General features: G+C 34.0%; 1 protein-coding gene across 8 annotated transcripts in view; it reads right to left on the bottom strand.

Annotated features, from left to right (window-relative positions):
* Positions 1–20,185, bottom strand: part of DMD (dystrophin) — a 2,262,230-nt gene that overhangs the window by 1,089,983 nt on the left and 1,152,062 nt on the right. For all 8 annotated transcript variants that reach the window (XM_023633802.2, XM_070257261.1, XM_070257256.1 and 5 more), the window contains one exon: positions 7,577–7,771. In XM_023633802.2, the coding sequence (XP_023489570.2) occupies positions 7,577–7,771 (195 nt within the window). The remainder of the gene's footprint in view (positions 1–7,576; positions 7,772–20,185) is intronic.

Raw genomic sequence — 20,185 nt, forward strand, 5'->3', positions numbered from 1 at the left:
GCCTATTAAGTGCTAGGTACTGTTCTAGGAGTTGGAGATACAGTGGTGAACAAGAAAAACAAGATACTATTTTTCTTCCTAATGGTTGTGCGTCTGATGCGTGTTGGTCGCCATAGGGAATAGGTCAGAAGTAGATGGCTCGTTTGCAAACCACTGCAAATGGTGCAGATGATCTCTTTTGCTGTCGCTTAGTATCACCATCTTAATAAATGGAGCACTGCAGTTAAATGTGTATACATACACTTAAATGCATGTGTATGTATGTTTAGATTCACAAAACTCCATACTGTCATTTTCACATTTGGGGAAGGTGAAAATAATAGCTTTAAGAAGTTTTAGCTAACAAAAATGCCTTGAGACACTGTAACTTGGTTAACAGAAGAGCACACAACCTTCATTTCTAAGAAAAAAGGATTAGAGAAACCCCTTAGTAGCTGTTGTGACAGCAGCTGTTGGGGAGTAGATCTATCTTAAAATTGAAAAAGAGAAATTGGAGTACCAAAGACTCAAACTCCAGGTCATTTTGACTCTCTGGAATTTGTCTTTATCTGACAGATCAAGGCAACACCCTATATAAATCTCATTCTTATCCTCTTTATGTCCCACCCAGCTACCAGGCACTGCGTTAATGACATATCACATTGGGAAGAGTGCTCAATCAAAAGGCATTAAAGTACTTATTAATTAGATTTTTCTGAGCTTCTACAGAAATTTTTTAAAGTTATTTTTAGTGGCTCCATGGTAGGTTGCCCTTTTGATTTTTTCTGCATGGTTTATGGTCCACATTGTGAAAAACACTTCCTAAATACAACTATATATTTTGGTCAAAACATTCTCCACAGGATGATGCATTGTCTTTGAATAAATAATGAATCAGTAATTATAGATTATAGGTCAAAAAATGACATCATAATTGGTCAAAGAACAGCCTGACTAGTTCATGAATAGAAGGCAAACCTCCCCAGAACTTAATTGCAGCCTCAAAATTTCTAACAGCCCCATGAATTGTAAGGGTTTTTGTGTGTGTGAGAGGAAAATTTTCTCTGAGCTAACATCTGTTGCCAATCTTCCTCTGTTTTTGCTTGAGGACGATTCACCCTGAGCTAACATCTGTGTCAGTCTTCCTCTATTTTGTATGTGCGTCGCTGCCACAGCGTGGCTTGATGAGTGGGGTAGGAACATGCCCGGGATCTGGGCATGCGAACCTGGGCCACCAAAGCGGAGCATGCTGGCCTTAACCACTACACCACTGGGTTGGCCCCATGAATTGTGAGTTTTAATGTGAAAGTTTCTGACTTCCAGGATTTATAGGATGGGGATTATCAAAATAGTCTTGCTGGGAGAATGGAAGGAGTAGGAGTGAGTTCTTAAAGTACATTTTAGCAGAGATGAGAGTAAATTGCAGCACAGGAATCAAAGCAGGACAACTGCTGGGCCTGATAAAATAATACAGGGAGAAAAGAATGAATAATTTCCTATAAAAGAGAGACATGTATAAAATACAAAGGAAAATTGTACCAAAGCACATATAAATATGAACTGGGCATGGCCATAATGCAGTAAATATCTATAATCTCTTCACTATAAGAGAAATGAAAAATGAGGCACTATAAAAATGACTTAAGAAGGATCTAAATTGTAGTGGATAGACTAATATTTGTAAAGAAATTCACAAATATAAATAGCAAATGGAACAAATAAATTCCAAATCATAAAAACAGTTGAAAAAAGGAATTATAACTGAATAAATGTGCTAGGTGAAAAACTTGATTCTCCTCAGAGAACTCACTAAATGATTAAATTATTCAAAATGTTATATATAGTCCAAAAGATCAGTTCTTATCATGTGGGAATATATTAATAAAACTCACATTTTTCCACGCCCCGAACTCTTCTATTAGAAAATTTAGGTAGAATGCAAAAAGCATTTGTAATCAAATTTTGCTTTGACATTTTATACAATCCATGTTTATTTAATTTAGAATAATTGCAATACCTTTTTGTTGGAATATTATTAAATTGGTGAAAAATCTAACCCTTTATCTAGCATGACCCTATATCACAACGTGCACAGAAACATTCATTCTGTTATTTTCCTTCAGACATTTTGTTCAGATTTGTACATATGATATCCCCCATTATTTAATTTACCTAACACCAGAATAGAAAAACAGTTTGATCATGGCGTTAGTTTTGTCTTCACTCAAATGACTGGCATTATTAAATCTGTGCTGAAATGTGATTAAATTGATTCCGAAGGAGAAAGAACTTGACCAAGGTGACAAGATCTCAGTTGCCACTACTTTTGCCCCCGCTTCAAGGAAAGACTGGAATATGGAATACAAAAATATCAATGAGAAGAAATTCTACATCCCTTAAGGGATCCTCTGCCAAGTTCAGAGAACACCTAAATTCTCCCAACTGAGCCCCATATCTGCTGAGAATGAGTCTTTATACACTCATGCTCAAGTTTCTTTGTGAATATGGACATAAATCGACTAGCTCCAATTTGAAAACATTTCCAGAATCTGAAAATCTCTTATCACCCTAGTCCAAGCTATTGGCATCTCTTCTCCAACTGTTCTCCTTTCTTTTACTCTTGATTCCCTACAGTTCTACTCTCTACCGGGCAGCCAGTGTGATCCTCTTAAAACATAAATCAGATCATGTCACTCATCTCCTCAAAAATCTACATGGCTGCTACCTCACTCAGAGCAAAAGGTAGTCATTACAATGGTCCACCAGGCACTCCAGAAGCTGGACCCCTACAGCCCCTTTAACCTCATGCCCTAGTACCCTCCCCTGGCTCCTTCTGCTGCAACCACACTGGCCTTCCTGATGTCCACTGATCACATTAGGCATGCTCCCAATATGTGGGCCTTTGCATTGACTGTTCATTATGCCCAGAAAGCAAGGCTGACCGCAAGGCTGACTACCTTACCTTCTTCATATCTTTGCTCAAATGTTCTGCCACTCTACTTAAAATTGCAATCTTACCTCTTGCCATTCCTATTCCTGCCCATTCAGTAGTCTTATACCCTCTTACCCGACTCTGTTTTCCTTTTTTTTCATAATGTATCAGTTTTAAATAGACAATATTTACTTATTTGTTTGCTTATATTCTGCCTCCCACCGCTATAATAAAAGCTGTAGGAGGGCAGGGTCCATGGGTTTTCTTCACTGTTGTTTAAGCATTGAGAGTCATGCCTGGCACATAGTAATAGCTTAATAAATATTTTTGACTGAATGAATCCTCACTGCTTAGATTAGCAGCTTGTCCTAACAATTCTTTTAGATCTCAAGGGCCATGCATAAAAGCTGATCAAAGAAGAACCAGTCAAAGAAGACTGGACGACCTTGCTTTACAGTCTTTGACTTTTTAAGCTCACAACAAGCTCTCCCCAGTGCTCTTGAGGTTGAATAAGGGCTGGCTCTACTTCTTGATCCTATCGAAACTCTACCTTGGGACCAAGTGTCCTGTCAACATCTGTGAGCTTTCTTCATATGTCCATACTTGTCACTCTCTTGGCTACCAAAAACACAGAACATTTTATCCACCTCAACCAGAGCATTCGTATTATCATCGGTTTAGAAGAGACAATCAAAATGATGCATCTCTGCTTCTTTCTTTCCTTCTCTTCTTTTCCTCTTCTTGTCTTATTTCCTTATTTCTTTCCTTCCTTCCTTCCTTTCTTTCTCCCGTCCTGCTTTCCCTTCTTCCCGCCTTCTGTCCTTCCCTCCTTCCTTCCATTTATGGAATCTTTTTAAACTGGCATGGATTCAGTGAGAATTAGAAGTCAGGACATTTTTCCTATGAACTGGGCATGACAGACCTCAGTATTCCACTATCTTTTGCCCAAATTCACCCTTGCTATGCTCAACACAGTACTCTAGAAACAACCTCATGAAATGTGGCATAGTATACTCGTTAACAGATCAGATCCCGGAGCTCCTTTGTGTGGGATCAAATCCTTGCTCGATCACTACTAGCCGTGTCAACTTTGTCAAGTTACTTTGCTTTCTATTTCTTCAGTTTCTTCATCTATAAAATGTGGATAATAATTTTAGATACTTCATAGAGTTGAAGGAAGGATTAAAATAGTTAATATAGGTAAGTTATTAAGAGTGTCTAGGCACTGTATAAAAATTGACTCTTATTATTGTAAAAGATAAAACTTAGCCGTCATCTTTATTCTAAGCCATACTCTTATTTTTGTCCTAAACATTCACCTTTATCAATGCCAAGGTCTAATTGAACAACTAAAGAATTCAGTAAGGGAGCAGCATAGTCTCTGGGGAGTTCCACACCAAGTTGATGGAATATTTTCCAGGATTTCTGTTAGCAAGTGCTGACTAAACAGTATATATGCCATTATTTCTTTCAAAATTATCCTAGGTTGGCTTCCCCTAGAAACAGATCCTAAGACTAGAATGTGCCTGCAAGTGATTTACTTAGGAATGATCCCAGGAAGCACTGGTAAGGAGGGGGGAAATAGGAGAGAAAGCCAGTAAAGTGTGTAGAGTGTAATATGAGGAAAGTTTCTACTGTGCACACTAGAGTCTCAATCTTACTGTCAGGAACTTCAAGTCAGAGTATAAAACATGCCTCAGTTACCCCAACTAAAGATGTAAATGAGCAGTGGCGTTTATCCACAGAAAGCCATCTGTCACTGGTTGAGGTTTGTTAGGAGATGTGGGAAGGCAGAACCTTAATTCCCTGACACTTAGGGGCTTTGATGACTAGAGAGAGCTCTAAGGCAAAGTGTTCCAGGAATTTGCAGTTGGGAGCCACCAGTCAGAGCGCAGGGAATGCTGAGTGGAGAGCGGGTATGGGTAAAGCTCCAAGAGTATGTCAGGCACAGATGGAACTGAAGTTTTTGGTAAAATCAGGTATATGGAGGCATTAGGATAAATCCTTTTCATTGGGCCTCGTAAATGAATCATTTCCGCTTTCATGATAAGATTTCAAATATTTAAAGCTCTTAGGGGCAAAACTTTTGGAAACTTAAAACTTGTGATTTAAAAATTTCTATCTTCATACTTTATTATTATTTTTCATTGTGAATAAAACACAACGTGAGATCTACCCTTTTAAAAAATTTTTAAGTGTATAATACATTACTGATATTTATAGGCACAATGTTGTACAGCAAATTCTAGAACCTATTCGCCTTGCATAACTGAAATTTTATATCCTTTGAACAGCAATTCCCATTTTCTCCCTCCCCGCAGTCCCTGGCAACCACCATTCTACTCTCTTTTAAGTTCATAATTTCATATGAGACACTTTAAAGCATGATTTGATGACTTAACATAGTAATTATATTTTAGCAAATTTTATTAAGACAATTGCCCTTTTTTCTTAAAAACAAAGTGCAAGTTATTCCTAATATTGATCGAAGTTTTCAAAAATTTAAATTCTTTCAAAATTATGGTACAATCATTTATGTAATGAATATTGTTAACTTTTCACATGTAAACAAACACTATCAATTGATTCGCAATGCTAATATTGGCTTTGATATAAGAACATATATTACTCACCTTGTTCATTCATTGCTAGTTATTCCTTGGTTAGTGTATTAGCCATTAAATGCAGATTTCCTTATGTAAACAGGTGTTTTCTATTTAGTTTTTGTGAAAATGATTAGGTAGCTTTTCAATTCAATACTTCTTTGTAAATTGTTTGTGCTATATTAGTTATATTTTATTCAGAAAGTAATTATTTTAACTTATTACACGTTATTTGTGTTGTATTACACTTTTAAGAAATATGTATGTTAAACCACAGCAATACTACTACAGTTCTGTAATTTGATTCATGCAAATCTGTCAGGAATAAAATCAACCCACAATTTAATTTCAAACTTTCCTAACCAGCAGCTGTACAATTTATGTGCTGCTTTTCTATTTTTACTACTGGATAATGACAATGATGAATGCCTTTAAGAGGAAATACATATTCATTGAAAAGACTGAGATCAAAACTATCCCCCTTCAAAAAGCCCATGAAGTTAGGAAGCCCATTTGCCTGCTGCAGGAGATTTGTTGGGAGTGAGATGGAATTATGCCCCAAACTGCATCTAATGAGGATTCAATAATCCAGTTAAATTAAACCTGCAATAATATCTTTTTACAATCCACAGTAATCAATACCATCACAATTGCTGTCAGCTATACTACTATTAAACATATCTGGAAGAACAAATGATTAGCTACAAGTGTAGCCAGGGACCCATCATTCGTAGTGTGCCAGGTTAAGAGGTATGAAGACAAAGATACTCAATTGGCAACTTAATAAGTTTAGGGTCACTGCTCTCCTGACCCATATGTCTATGAACATGGAAAGAAATGAATATTAGCTCATTAGCAGTGATTTACATGTAGAATGACAATGATGAACTTATACAATGTGCTATCATGAGAAATTAGTTAATGCGAATAATGACAGGAATGCTGGCACGTTTCCTTTATCAATTGAATGGTTTCTCTTTTTCACTGTACCTATCATTGATCTGACTTTTACTTCAAAGAGAATTAGAAATAGCACCGTACCGGAATGGATGGAGTAGTTCCAGAGATCTATGTATCTCCTATTTTATTTTAGCTTGTAATTTTATAGCTTATTTGATATAATGTATTAAACTCTAGTCACTGAAGGTATTGCAATTCTGATTTCCAAAACAAATAGCTTCATCTATTTGTATACGCATGCAGACAAATGTGTGATAGAGAATGAGCTCCCAAGAAATCATTTTGGGTATAAAATACTTTAGCTAATAGGTGCTGCTGAGAGCAACTTATCTTCTGTCTATAATCTTATGCTATTTGCATTGGAAAATACCAAGCTCTGGGTATACTATAATATTTCGAGTGTGAAATGGATGATCACAAAAATTATCTTGAGACACACATTATTATGTACATTTTCTTGATGCTACATTCATTTATCTTCAGATACTTCCCTCTAAAATTCAAAGCCTATTTCCTCGTCATGTTGCATCTTAGTTTGGAATTCAGAAACTTGCAGTTGGTGGTTTGAAAAAAGCTAGATTTCATTGCTAATTTTAAAGAAAATATTGTATTGGTTTTTATTCATTTAAATTCCATGTATTGTAGTATTGATACTGACATTAATTTGAAATTGAATATGTATCAGTGGAAAATATAAAACTAAAACTATATACAACATATATAATTTAAAACCTCATCTAATTCCCCCTTTTATAGGAGAAGAAAGGAAAGTAATGTACCGTTTGGGAATAAACCGTTTCTCTATCAAAGCTTATTTTTTGCTGAGTCCTTTCTGCCGTGAATGTATGTGAAATTATTATTTTTACGTGTTCCTTTGTTTTAGGAAGTCTCTCGACATTAAATATTATAAAATACCTCTTCTACTTTACATTTCTCTTTCTACCCCAGATTTCTTAAAGCTAACCATCCTGTAAAGTGCTTTAAGAATTCCATGTGTAAGTCAAAATGCCCTCACTGTATATATTTAAGTCAATTTTTTTGGCACCACAAATGATCAATGCCATCATCTTGTAAAATCTGAATGGAAGTGCTTTGCTTTTACCTTCAGAGACTCCTCTTGTTTAAAAAGATCTTCAAAATCTTTAGCGCGGAGGTCAGGAGCATTAAGAAGTTGTTCCACTTCTGATAGGGCTTGTGAGACATGAGTGATCTCAGTCAGATAAGTAGAAGGCACATAAGAAATTTCCAAAGGCATATCTTCAGTCATCACCATCACTGATTCTTCATGGACAGTGTGCTGGTATAGATATACAAAAGAATAATTCTTTTAGCTTCCTAATATTGAAAAGACCTCTGTTGCGTTTATACAGATTCCAGTTTATAGTTGACAGAGTGCTGAAAGTGGATAAAAGATGCATGTTGATAAGTCTAGTAAAAAAGCTATTTATTATTTTTATACCATCTTCTTCCAAAAAGTGTTAGAAGCATTTTATAATAACAGATACATACATATTAGCACCATGATATAAGAACGAAAGACCAAGAGTCATAAGGTCATGTGGGGGTAGTTTTACCCTAAGAAAAGGATAATTTTTAGAACTGGTTTTTAAAATGTAATTCTAAGCTTCCTGGAAAACCAGGTATAGGATAGCATCAGGGGCGTCTACATCTGCGGTATTCACACCAAAGGAACCTTTCCTACACTTTCCCCCAATTACTGATTGAGGTGCAAGAGGGACAAAGTGTTTTCAGCTGGTATGTACCTTTCTATTAAGCACCCCTCTCCTCCAAATTCCAAACATTAGCTCATTTCTTTGATGCTAGTTTCTTGCTAAATTAAGCTAATTAAGGTATTAGATGAATAGGACTGAGGGTGGAATTGACATTTTAATAGAACTCCAGAATGTCCTGAGATCTAAGGGAGCTCCAGCCTCTCCTCCTGCATCTACACTTCCCTACTCGGCATTCAAGTGCTAGGATTGAGGGGCATTTGGAGCTCAGCGTCCTTTTGGAGTTGGCCAGTAATGCCTCTTTCCCTATTGCTTATAAAACCAAGAAATAAATACTATTTGGCATGCAAATTCAGAAAGACAGATGACCTCTCCTCTCTTCTGTCTACACTATAAGCAGCGAAACTCTTGTAATTGAAATGAGTTTCCCAGTAACTTTGTTTTGAATTGATCAACTGCCACCTGCCTGTTGATGGGGTCAGCTGAGGGTTTCAGTGGCAGGGTCTCTGGGGGCGGTCTGATGATAAGCATGCTAACACAGCCATTTATTACTGCACGACCTTTATGACAAGACCATCCTCATTTTTGCAGTAATGTAATTAAATGGAGTTTAGGATCCCAGATTAAATCCACATAAAAATGAGTAAAATTACAAGCTGGTCCATTTATGCTTTCTTTGTAATTTCTCAGGTCTGGCACTTTTGTATCTTACATAATATAAAAATAAAATAATTTTAATTTAGATGTCTCATTTACTGATGATACTGCAAATTCACAGTATTACACAAATTAGCTTAAATTACATAATGATACATTTTACAAAGTTTGGTTTAACGTGTATATCTTGACCAAGTACATGACACATATCCCTTCATGATTAGTGGAATGATAATCTACATGCACTTCTAATTTTACATTTAAAGTAATATTAGAATTTTGGGCTAGAGTTTGATGAGAACAACTCATAGATTTAACCATAGATTTTCTAAATCCAAATTCTGAATCTCCATTTCAAACCAACCATTTCACCAATTTAAAAGAAAAATGAATCAGCAGGCTATTTGTGCAATCTCCACTGACACATGAGGTTTAACGCTAACTGGTAGAGTTAAGAACACAAGTCAAGCAAATTTTCCATGACTTTCATATATTCCATTAGACTGGTGACTCTGTTGTTCTTAATAAAAATTTCTGAGTTAATAAGTGTTTCTTTCCTGTTTGCATCAGTTGCTTCAACTCCTGAGGTAAACATAGTTCTACATTATCTGAAACAAGAATATTTCCTATACTATTTTTATATAATGGTATAATTATCTTTCTTTCTAGTTATATGCATTTTATAAATTGTTATAGAGTAGTGTTTTTTGTTATTAGGGACAGAGTTGGATAGAAGATAAGTAGTAGTTTCTCTCTTACAAATGTATGTATGTATGTATTTTTGTTTAAACAAGGGGGTTGTTTGAGAATGAGACTTATCTTTAAAATATTTAGAAAACATCTGAGTTTCATTTAAAAAATCAGCGTGGGTTCCAAACGGTTTTGATGTCTGTCCTCATTATTTTCTCTTAAGAGAAAAATGATTCTAAGTTCTTCATATCTTCTTCTACTTCTCTTTCGACATGTAGTTCCTTGATCTTTATTACCTACCTTTGGGATGCTCTCAACTGTCTTAAATTCATATCAGTGCCTTATACATACAGTAATTATGGATTATAGATAGCAAGGAACTTAACTGAGCAGTTAAATACAATAAAGAAAAGCACCAAAACTAAGCTCACATTTGACTACTGCCTTGGATTTAAGTTCCTGAAACACAATTTTAAACCCAAATTTCTAATTCTTTGCTGTTGGTGGCTAATGAAATTTTGTTTTGCATAGCTGAACTTTATGTGAAAATGAGATTTATTTAAATAATAATTAATGCTGACCACACAGCTCTGAAGACTAGAGTGCTGTGTCTCAACAAATAAGATCCAGCATGGGCTGCAGGCCTAAACCAGGACCCTAAGAAGGTGGGCAGCACACCGTCTTCTGGCTTTTTATTTGTTAAGCTTTTCATTACTTGACTACATGTGTCTGTCACAGATTCTTTGATTACATATTGATTCACGTACTGCTTTGCTTCATAATAAATGATCATCAGCACATCAAGAGAAAAACCATTTTCACCTATATTTCAATGGAAATCTCTTTTAGGAGAATGTTATGTGGCACCTATTTAAATCCAGAATTTTTCAAATAATTGAAATTTTTTATCTAGTTCTAGAAACCATTTTTGCTTTTTCTCTTCCTTAATGATGAAATCCTTATTAATCTGACTGTAATACCCTTCAAAAAAACATTAGCGATTGTACTGCACATAGGGCATACTCTATCAATATACATATTGTGATTATTTTCAAGACTATCATAGATAAGTCTTAGATCAGTTGGTATCAATTCATGGAAATAAGTGGACTAACTGTCACCTCCTATTCACTCCATGCTCAGACATGGCATGAAGAGATTCTCCAGAACATTTAGAAATGTTCAAACTGTTATGCATGCTGAGACCAATCAATGAAACAGAAAGGTATATTCTATCACTTTAGAAAAGATCTGAATGAGAAAACATTGCAACCTTGCTATCCTAAACTACTGATAAATAAGGAATTTGCTTCTATTTTTTTCTTTTGTAAAAAAAATAAATTAGAATGCCTATAATTCCCAAAATGCCTTCCAGTTACAATTACATGTGGGCACTGACTCAGCAGCACTTTGTAAATTAAATTCTGAAAGGTTAATATCACACATTCAATATATTTATTGAAGATTGATCCATTGGAGGATTTAGTTCCTCCTATTGTCTTGATATATAATATCTAGTCATCATAGATAGCAGAAGTTAAGTGGGGCATAGCAGCTGAATAGAGAAAGCTAAGGTATGATCCTGTGAACTTTCATGAGAAATAGAAATATTTCAAAGTAACTCTTTGACACCATTGGGAAACTCTCATCTCATTTTCTATAAAATTTAGTTGTATAAATTTTGAATATTCTCACTTATTATAAAGCTTTAGTAGATATAATAATTTTAAGACAGAAAGCTGCATCACCGTTTTCACATACAAGAAACTGCCAAAAATTTAATCGAGAGAGTCAGACATTTGGAGGCCTAGTTTACTGTCGACTCCTTAAAATATATCATTCCTTTTGACACAGTCATGCAGGTTTATAATAAATAAACTATATCCACTGAATGACTTCCAGTTTGGTTTAATAAAAGTTTCAGACAGTTATTAAAAAATCAGTGTAACTGGAAATATCGTGTTCATTTTTTCTTATTTGTGCAAAATTCATCCACTCGTATTCAGATTTTGCCTTTTCATTTGAATTTTATTAAGTCTTCTTTGAATACTTATATCCTTCTGAATTTTGATGTGTACACATCCTGTCTAACCTTTTGAAAATCAACTTGTTTTTGTTAATGTTCTTCACCACCTTGTATTATTATAGATATTCATGCATCATTAGCAAGGGAGTGCTGTAGCCATACTAATTCACTTTGTTTCTCTCTGTTCATATTCATTTCTAATGACATATACCCAAAAGAATATAGTATACTCATTTTCTGGGAATGGAAATCAAGAGACATGGAAGAAAGCCCTAAAGTACCTATTTTTATTAAGAAATGGAAAGCTCAGTTGATGCTTAAAAAGGATTATTATAGGACAAAACTATGATTTGTAATACCTAAAGTTAAGGTGAAAACAGTTTTGAGATTTAGAGCTATGTAAGTAGGCAGAGGGATCACTCATAAAGTTTTTAATAAACTTCGGCTCCTCTGAAACTTTAGTTATCACATTCTTTTTACTACTTAAAATTTGTCTCTTGAAGGGCCACATAACTGCATGAGATAAAGGCAATCTTGTTTTGAAACAAATGGTGCATTATATCTAGGTTTTTAAAACAAAATGTTTTCCTCCATGATTTAAAGGACTTCTCTCTCCTCAATATAAAAGTTTCAAATGGGTTGTGGTTACTGGCCCATTTATGAGTTATGAGGTCAAAGGAACTCAGGAAGAAAAATGTGCTTTATGACATATTATTATGATATATTCCTTAAAAATACCTATATATCTAATATAAATATGGTATATAGGAAATATGTCTACACAGAGTCTAACTAACAAAAATAGACCAGTATCTAGACAAAAAGTATACAGTGATGGAGTCATTTTTTTTTTTACTCCATTAGTGTTAATAAAGACAAAGATGTGCCAAATCTTCAAAATAAAACAAGATCATTTACTAATGATTTAAACTGAGACATCATATGAAAATCTGTCAACTTATATCTCATTTTTTCTCAAAAGGACAATCTTAAATATTATAGATTATTTAAAAATAATAACACAACAATGTATAAATCCCAAATAGGATTACAGGCTTTAAATGGGTTCTGATGGCTCAAAAATGACATGGAAATGGGAAAGATGCAAGTCATTTTAGACAGGTAGCTCTCCCTTCTCCCAGCTCCCCAAACTTTTCAGAGAAAGACAATTACACTACCTTCTAGGGATCACTACAGTAAGAAAGACAGTTGATCTATTTTTATTAATTTCTCCTTGATCATTTATAGAAATTAGAAGCCTAAAAAGACAAATCAAATAATCAAATTTGGCAAAAAATATTGCATTAATCTATAGAGAGGAAAAAGACTCAAATGATAGAGCATATAAAAACCAAGAATATGACACAGATGAGATAGGTATGCCTTTAGTTTTTCCTATTCACGGCTTTGGATACGCATAAATGGCACGGCAATACTAGCATTCTGACAGGACTCGGATTTGCACGCTTTTAATTGAGTCACTGGGTAGAAAGACCTTGACTAATCAGCCTAATGAGTCCAACTGAATTGGTTATGATCTTAGAGAAAATAGCAATGAGAGAGTGTTTACTCTTAGGTATCCCCTCTCCTTCTTATTGCATCAACTAGAAAATTACGCATGGGAAGCTACGTAACAAAAACGGGGAGAAACAACCCTCACTGATTACTAAGTAATTGATCAACAAATTGTATTAAGCTTATAATTTAACCCTTTATTTAAAAAGACTAAAACACACTAAAGACACAAAATAATCAGCGTAAAATATTGCAGAAAATCATCCTGTATAGCCATATTACTTATTTTCCAAAAGAAGAATGAATTTTTGGTGCAAGGCAGGCTGTCAGTGAAAGAGAAATGCGGGTGAAACTGGATTTGCCAGTCTTTAAGGACGTCCTACTTCTGGGAGGCCAGGTATGTGCAGTGTCCTATATAAAGGGTCTGGCTGGACCGGCTCATTGAACTGCCTCATGTTGATTCTTCCCTTCCACACCATCGAATTTACCTAATTCCTCAGGGCCAAGCTAAATTACCATCTAATTAAACTGATAAACTGAATCTCGATAATGTGTTAATGGCTTATAGTGGTTTAAAGTGTTATCCTTCACAAGATAACATTTGCATTTTAATAAGGATTTTCAATGAATTAACATAAATTAGTAACTTGGTAGAATTCTAGTCACTAAGTGTGACCTGTGAGAGAAGTGAAAGACAAGGGCTTTTGGTTCCCACCAAGAAAAGCACCAGCACATAAGCATCAACATATATATGGCCTGCTTTGTAAGAAATCACCAATAAAATACCCTGATAATTTAATAGATAAGGTAATATGCTCTAGGTGCCTTGCAATGTAAAATAAATGCAGCAAAGACTCATGCATAGTACCTAGCATACAGTAGGTTATCAAAATTATCTGTTGAATAAACGAATAAAGAAACTATCAGCTTAAAAGGATAACAAAAAATAGATATTTAGCTAAAATCGCTGGGGTCTACAGTTGCAATATAATTTCCATTTTGGACTTCCCAGAATTCAAAGAGGAGTATTTTCTTCATTTCATAATGTAATCTTCATTGGTATAGATTTGAAAGGCATTTCGGATTGAACTATGTTGCATTTCTCCAATTTAATGCACACTAGCTCAATACTATTACACATACATGTCTTGGCTCTTTAGTTCTCTCTCAGATAGCAATATAACTCATTATATACGAAAAAAAAGAAGCAATTATTTGGGGTATTGTTATACAGATAATTTTAGGAGATATTAATTTTAGCCCTTTCATGGAAGTCCACAACACCTATTAGCAGATTGAAGTGCCTGAGAAAACTTGCAGCCAAAAAGTCTTTTTAATGCTTGCTAACTCCTCTCAAATGCTTCGCATAAAACTTTTAATTTATATATTCAGCATATATTTTTTGATAGTAAACTAAATGGATATATCAGCTTAGAAATACCTAGCACAGAAATTTTTCATATGTTCCACATGTGAAAATGAGCACACATATGTATACACACATATATTTAAAGTGAAAATAAAATTAGCACAAGAAAAAATAAGTACGGAATTACTTTAAATTCTGTAATTATATGTCATCCTACTCTATCACGTAATTTCTATTGCCCTGTGGATCTTCCAGTTTGAGTGGATTTTGCAGAACAGACTCACAATATTATTAACTTCTATCCTATACTTCACAAGCATCTCAGAAAATCTGGCCATCAATTATCTCTATCTTATTTAATATAGCAAATAAAGACCTATGCCTGAATATGCATGTGCCATAGTTCTATTTTTGAATGAGACATTTTTCTTGATTAGAAATGTGATAGTGAAGATGCCTATAATGGCACAGTCCAATATGGTAGTCCTTAACTACATGTGCCCAAATGTAAATCTAAATTATTTAAAAGGAAATACAATTAAAATTTTAGTTGATGAGATTAAAAATATAGCTTGGAAGTCAATTTTTAATAATACAGAAAGTCAATAATGCAAAAGCTAAGATGCTTATTTGAATGTGAAAAATTTTAACACTAGCACTGTATCTAACAGAAAACAATTGTTGTAGCATATCTAGATTGATTGTTTTCCTCACAAAGGTGATTGAGTTGCTACTAAATCCAATTTAAAATGTCCAAAGCTTAAAATTCAATCAATTTGTCATTATACTACATCTGATTGATTTTAATGAACTGCTAATATATTTGGTTTTCATATATATATATAGCCTCAATCTCTAAGTAAACTCATCAACTCTGGTGAAGTCAATAAAAGTACCTATTGTGAAGTATATAAAATACATATGCATGATTTGTTGAAAGCTTATTAATGTATGCATATATGTATATGTATCTGCATACCTACAAACAAACAAAATGGAAATGTTCAGATGATGGGAATATCACATCATATATACGTTTTCTGTCTCCCTCACAGCTGAGTAGACTCAACCTTCAAAACAACCACAACTAACTGCTGGAATGTATAAGAATATATGCATTAGGGACCCGACTTATAGAAAGAAGAGGTGCAGGTAGAGAGAGAATAATCATGAACCGGGAGTCTGAAAATATGTGATTCTCTGGTATAGTCTAGAATGGAAACTATGGATCTGGTGATTTCCAGGTGTGAATGTGTGGTGATTTGTGGAAGACAATTAATTCAAGAACATCTCTTTGACCCTGCCAGGAAGGAGTCAGTACCTGCTGGTTTGCTTCACGCAGGCATTGCTGGACAGTGGCTGTACTAAATGGCTGAGGGCAGCCTTAACCCCCACCTCTTGCCCATGAGATGAAGATGTTTTCCCACACATACTTCTTCTGAGTGGTTCTGGCTTGTTAACCCTTTCTTCAGCAGAAAAAAATGCCCCCATTATCTTTGTTGCTTCTAAATCAACACTATATAGTAGAACTCCCAAACCCGACTTGTATTTATGCTAAGAAATTTCACACCCTTTAATTTAAGCATGAGAAAAAGAACACAGGCCATTTCAGGGGACACAAGGATTGAAGAAGGAAAATCAACCTGAGAGTCTATACAAGTAATGTACTAGAAGAAATGGAAGAGAGCTTTAATAAAAATGAAATGAGAAGCATTAAAAAGATAAAAGAGTTCAGAAAGCCTGATATCTGGTCTTTAAAAATTCAATAGATGATTTGGAAAAGAGAATGGTTATTGCTAAAAATAAAATGTGAGTTCTAAATGAGCAACCAGAGGAAGTATCCCACAACATAGAGAAAAATAGAAAGAAATCGAAATCATAAGTGAAAAGATGAGGGACTTGGAGGATAGATTCAAGACATCTAAGAAAGAAAGAATGTGTCTCAGTATGAGAAAAGATAATAGATGGAAGAGAAGTAATTATTCAAATAACCGTAAGACACAACTTTCCTAAGCTAAGAAATTATTTACTTGCTAAAGTTGAAAGTGTTACCCAGGTACCAAGAAGGATTAAAGCATAATTAAAGATATATATTTAGAAACATATTCAATTACATGCTAGCGAAATTTTTGAACTCTGAAGGATGGGGTGGGGGGCATCTTACAGAGTTTGAGCCAAAGAGAACAGTTTAAATATAAAGAAATGAAACTTGGGCTAGTATCAGACTTCTCACTGGCAACAATGAACGCTAGAAGACAGTGGTCCACGACCAAGGAAGATCACTAAAGAAAGAGGAGATTCAAGGTTGGCATTATTATCCACAAAATCCATCATTATGACTGCAAAGAAAGAGATCCTTTTGAAAATATAAGGATTAGAAAAGTATACATCTTTATGTACTTTCATGAAGAAATTTCTCAAGTACTATAGCCAAATGAAAAAATAAGTATACTAAAGATTTCTAAACAAGGGCAAAAAAGAGTATGAAGAAACAGTGACGAACAATAAACTCTAGGAGGTTTTTGGTTAAATTTAATAGAACAATGATAGTTTAACTGTAATTCTTGAACTAGATAAGTCATACTGTAAGGGAAGACAACAGTAGTTAGAAACTGAAGTGACAAATTATTGGTTTTTTTAACGGATTGTCTATTGTCTTAAAAAGAATGTTGCTGAAAAAATCATATTGGTGGGGAGGGCAATGATCTTATTTAATTTTTGTGTAAACTACAGAAATTTAGGGTTAAAATAGAAATAAGAAACTAAGTACTAGTAAAATGAAAATGCAGAGTGTAACTTCGAAATTATCTGGAGTGAAGGGAGGGACGCAGGAGAGTGAAATACAGATAATGAATTACAAAATTATGGACGAAGGATAAGAGGAAATAAACTACATGATAAAAGAATCATAAAATATGACAGAAGGAATTTAAATAATTATATAGTTATAAGAATTATAATAATAATGAAGTTGGTTAAATTTCCCCATCAAAAGATGAAATACTGTAAGATTGGATTAAAATACACAATTCATCTATAACCTGTTTACGAGAAACACATCAAGAAACAAGGTCACAATAGTATATATTATAATGGTAGGTGGTGCTACATCAGGAAAACAATTTGTAAAAAATTAAAGTCAAAATAATAATATCAAATGAAGTATAATTCAAAGCCAAATGGGAGTAAGAGAACCATTGTAATGATAAAAGTCACATCTTTTACAAAAATATTATTTCATTAATTATTATGCCTCAAACCTTTGGCTGCCTTCTAGATAAAGTAAAAATTACTAGAAATAAAAGGAGACAGTGATAAAATCACAGCTATAATTGGTAGCTTGCATACACCTCCTCCAGAATTTTTTGGATCAAAAAGACAAACAAGAAAACCCCCAAAACAAGGATAGAGGTTTCTTTTGAACCAACAAGCTAAATTTAATCCATATGTTGTACAAAATGAAAAAGCTTAATCTTCTTTTATATTGTTGCAGGGACATTAATAAAAGATCACATATCCACAAAGGAAACTAAAAAAGAATACAAAATAGAGATTTTAAAGGTCACCTTTTCTTATCACAATCTAATAATCCAGAAATGTAGAGAAATGTTGGAATAAATTTTGCTTCATCTCCAAAGGCTGTTAAAAAGGATACATCAGATCTGTATTCATGGCCTCAAAAAATGTCCCTGGTAGATTGTTACATTTAAAAATCATATACAGAATGAGGCAATATTTTCAAAGAGAGGGAAAGTATATCTATACATATAATATTTATAGTGAAGAAGCATAGAATATAATATGAACAGGTAATACTAAACTGTAAACATTTCGTATTTCAGAGGGAGTGGAATTGGCAGTAGGAAGAAATGAAGAGTACTAATGTTTTCTTAATATACTTTTGTATTGATTGAAGTGTTAAACTAATGTATTACATTTAAAATAACCATACAGGGCTTTGAACTAGCATTAAACGGTAGAAGCAAAAAGATAGAGTTTGCAGTGGTAAATAAAATCTTTATGTAACCTGTTTATGAGTAGTTGTGGCCCCTTCCAATTGGCTTTACCATAACAGGCTGTTTTCACTTCACTCAAAGCTGTAGGAAAGCATATACTATTAATGGACTCTGAAACTTATGGAAACATAGACCAAGATAAAATACATAAGAAAGGAGGATGAATGTATTTGAAAGAATTTTACATTATCACCTAAAACAACACTGATGACCCTCAATGCACACCTAATTGACTGAAGAGTCCTAGCAATGACTGGTGGCTGCTTTTGCACATAAAGAAAAGAGAATTATTTTTAGTTGTTGAAGTTTTCTGAAGATGAGCAAGGAAGCTTAACAGTAAATGAAAAATGGTACTCTTATGTAAGGGCATCCAATGTTAGACCTATTTCAACTGATCTTAAGAGTTTAATTTATAAACAACTAATTAAAAAGATAACTAATGAGAAAAATACTCAAGCCAAAGCAGGTATTTAACTAAGGTTAGAACAGTCAATAAAACGGCAAGGGTTTTTGTTGTTGTTGTCATTTGTTTGCAATTTTGAAATGACTGCTTCAGTGCTTCCCAAGAATTCTAAATTGCTTCTGGTAAGCTGAAAAGTTCTCTTATTTCTTTGGCCTGATGGATGAGGCTGTCTTTATCTAAATACCCTTAATTTGATGAGGCACTAACAACCCTGAGATACAACAATACTATTTATAAAATTATATGACCTAATTCCAAATAACTTGAGTTTGATAAGTACCATACCTGCTCCCTTTTAAATATTCACAATTATTTTATATGCCCATAATAAAAAGTAGGGAGTTACGAAACAGAACTTTTGGAACTTGACTGAAAGATGGACAGTAAACTATAAAAATTACCATCTCAATGAGCTAAGTAGGAATGTTTTCAAAAAGGCAAAGGGTATATTTTACAAAGTAAACTTACGTATGCAAATATTTGTAATGTAATTATATACACATAAGTTTATATGTATGAAAACATATATAGTTACGTGTGTATGTGCACACACATACCATAGACAGAAGACATTTAGATAGATAGATGTATAAATCAGCTGGCAGTAGTATTTTGAGATTTCAGAAGCTAATAGGCCATATGCCATTATGTGTTAAACACTTTTACATTTAGTAGATGAGAGATTAATGATTTTTTAACAATTTTATTTGGCAATAAACTGTTAAAATAAATTATCCATGTTAAGTACAAATCAAGTCAAACAAATAATAATAAACAAATAGTATCTCTCTTTCTCTCATTCATATTGCTCTGTGCTAAAGAGTTTCTCAAGGCCACGTGTCTCCATATCCTTATACCTAGGTCCTCTTTTGCCTGACTTTTAGGCTCCAGGTATTATTTTATGTTTCTCTCATTTATTCTTTCCTTTTCATTCTGGCTTCTAATCTACTGGGGGCAGAAAACAAGATAATTAGGTTTATTAGAATTATCTCTATAATCAGAGTGAAATAAAAAAAACCTTCAAAAAGGATCTGAATAGTTCTCTCATAAAGAAATTTAAGTAAGCTTTGGACTTCACAAACTTTATCAAACCAACTTAAGGAATCCAGAGGCCTCTTGTTCTACCCATTTCCTGATTCTTGGCTGTGTCCCAGGTAATGATGTCGATCTGACCTCTGAATAAACGAGGTGCTGCTGTGTGTATGGAAACTATTGTGTTTAATGTTATTTTTCTAATATACTTTG

The sequence above is a fragment of the Equus caballus genome, chromosome X (assembly GCF_041296265.1).
Source record: "Equus caballus isolate H_3958 breed thoroughbred chromosome X, TB-T2T, whole genome shotgun sequence".
Taxonomy (NCBI): Eukaryota; Metazoa; Chordata; class Mammalia; order Perissodactyla; family Equidae; genus Equus; species Equus caballus.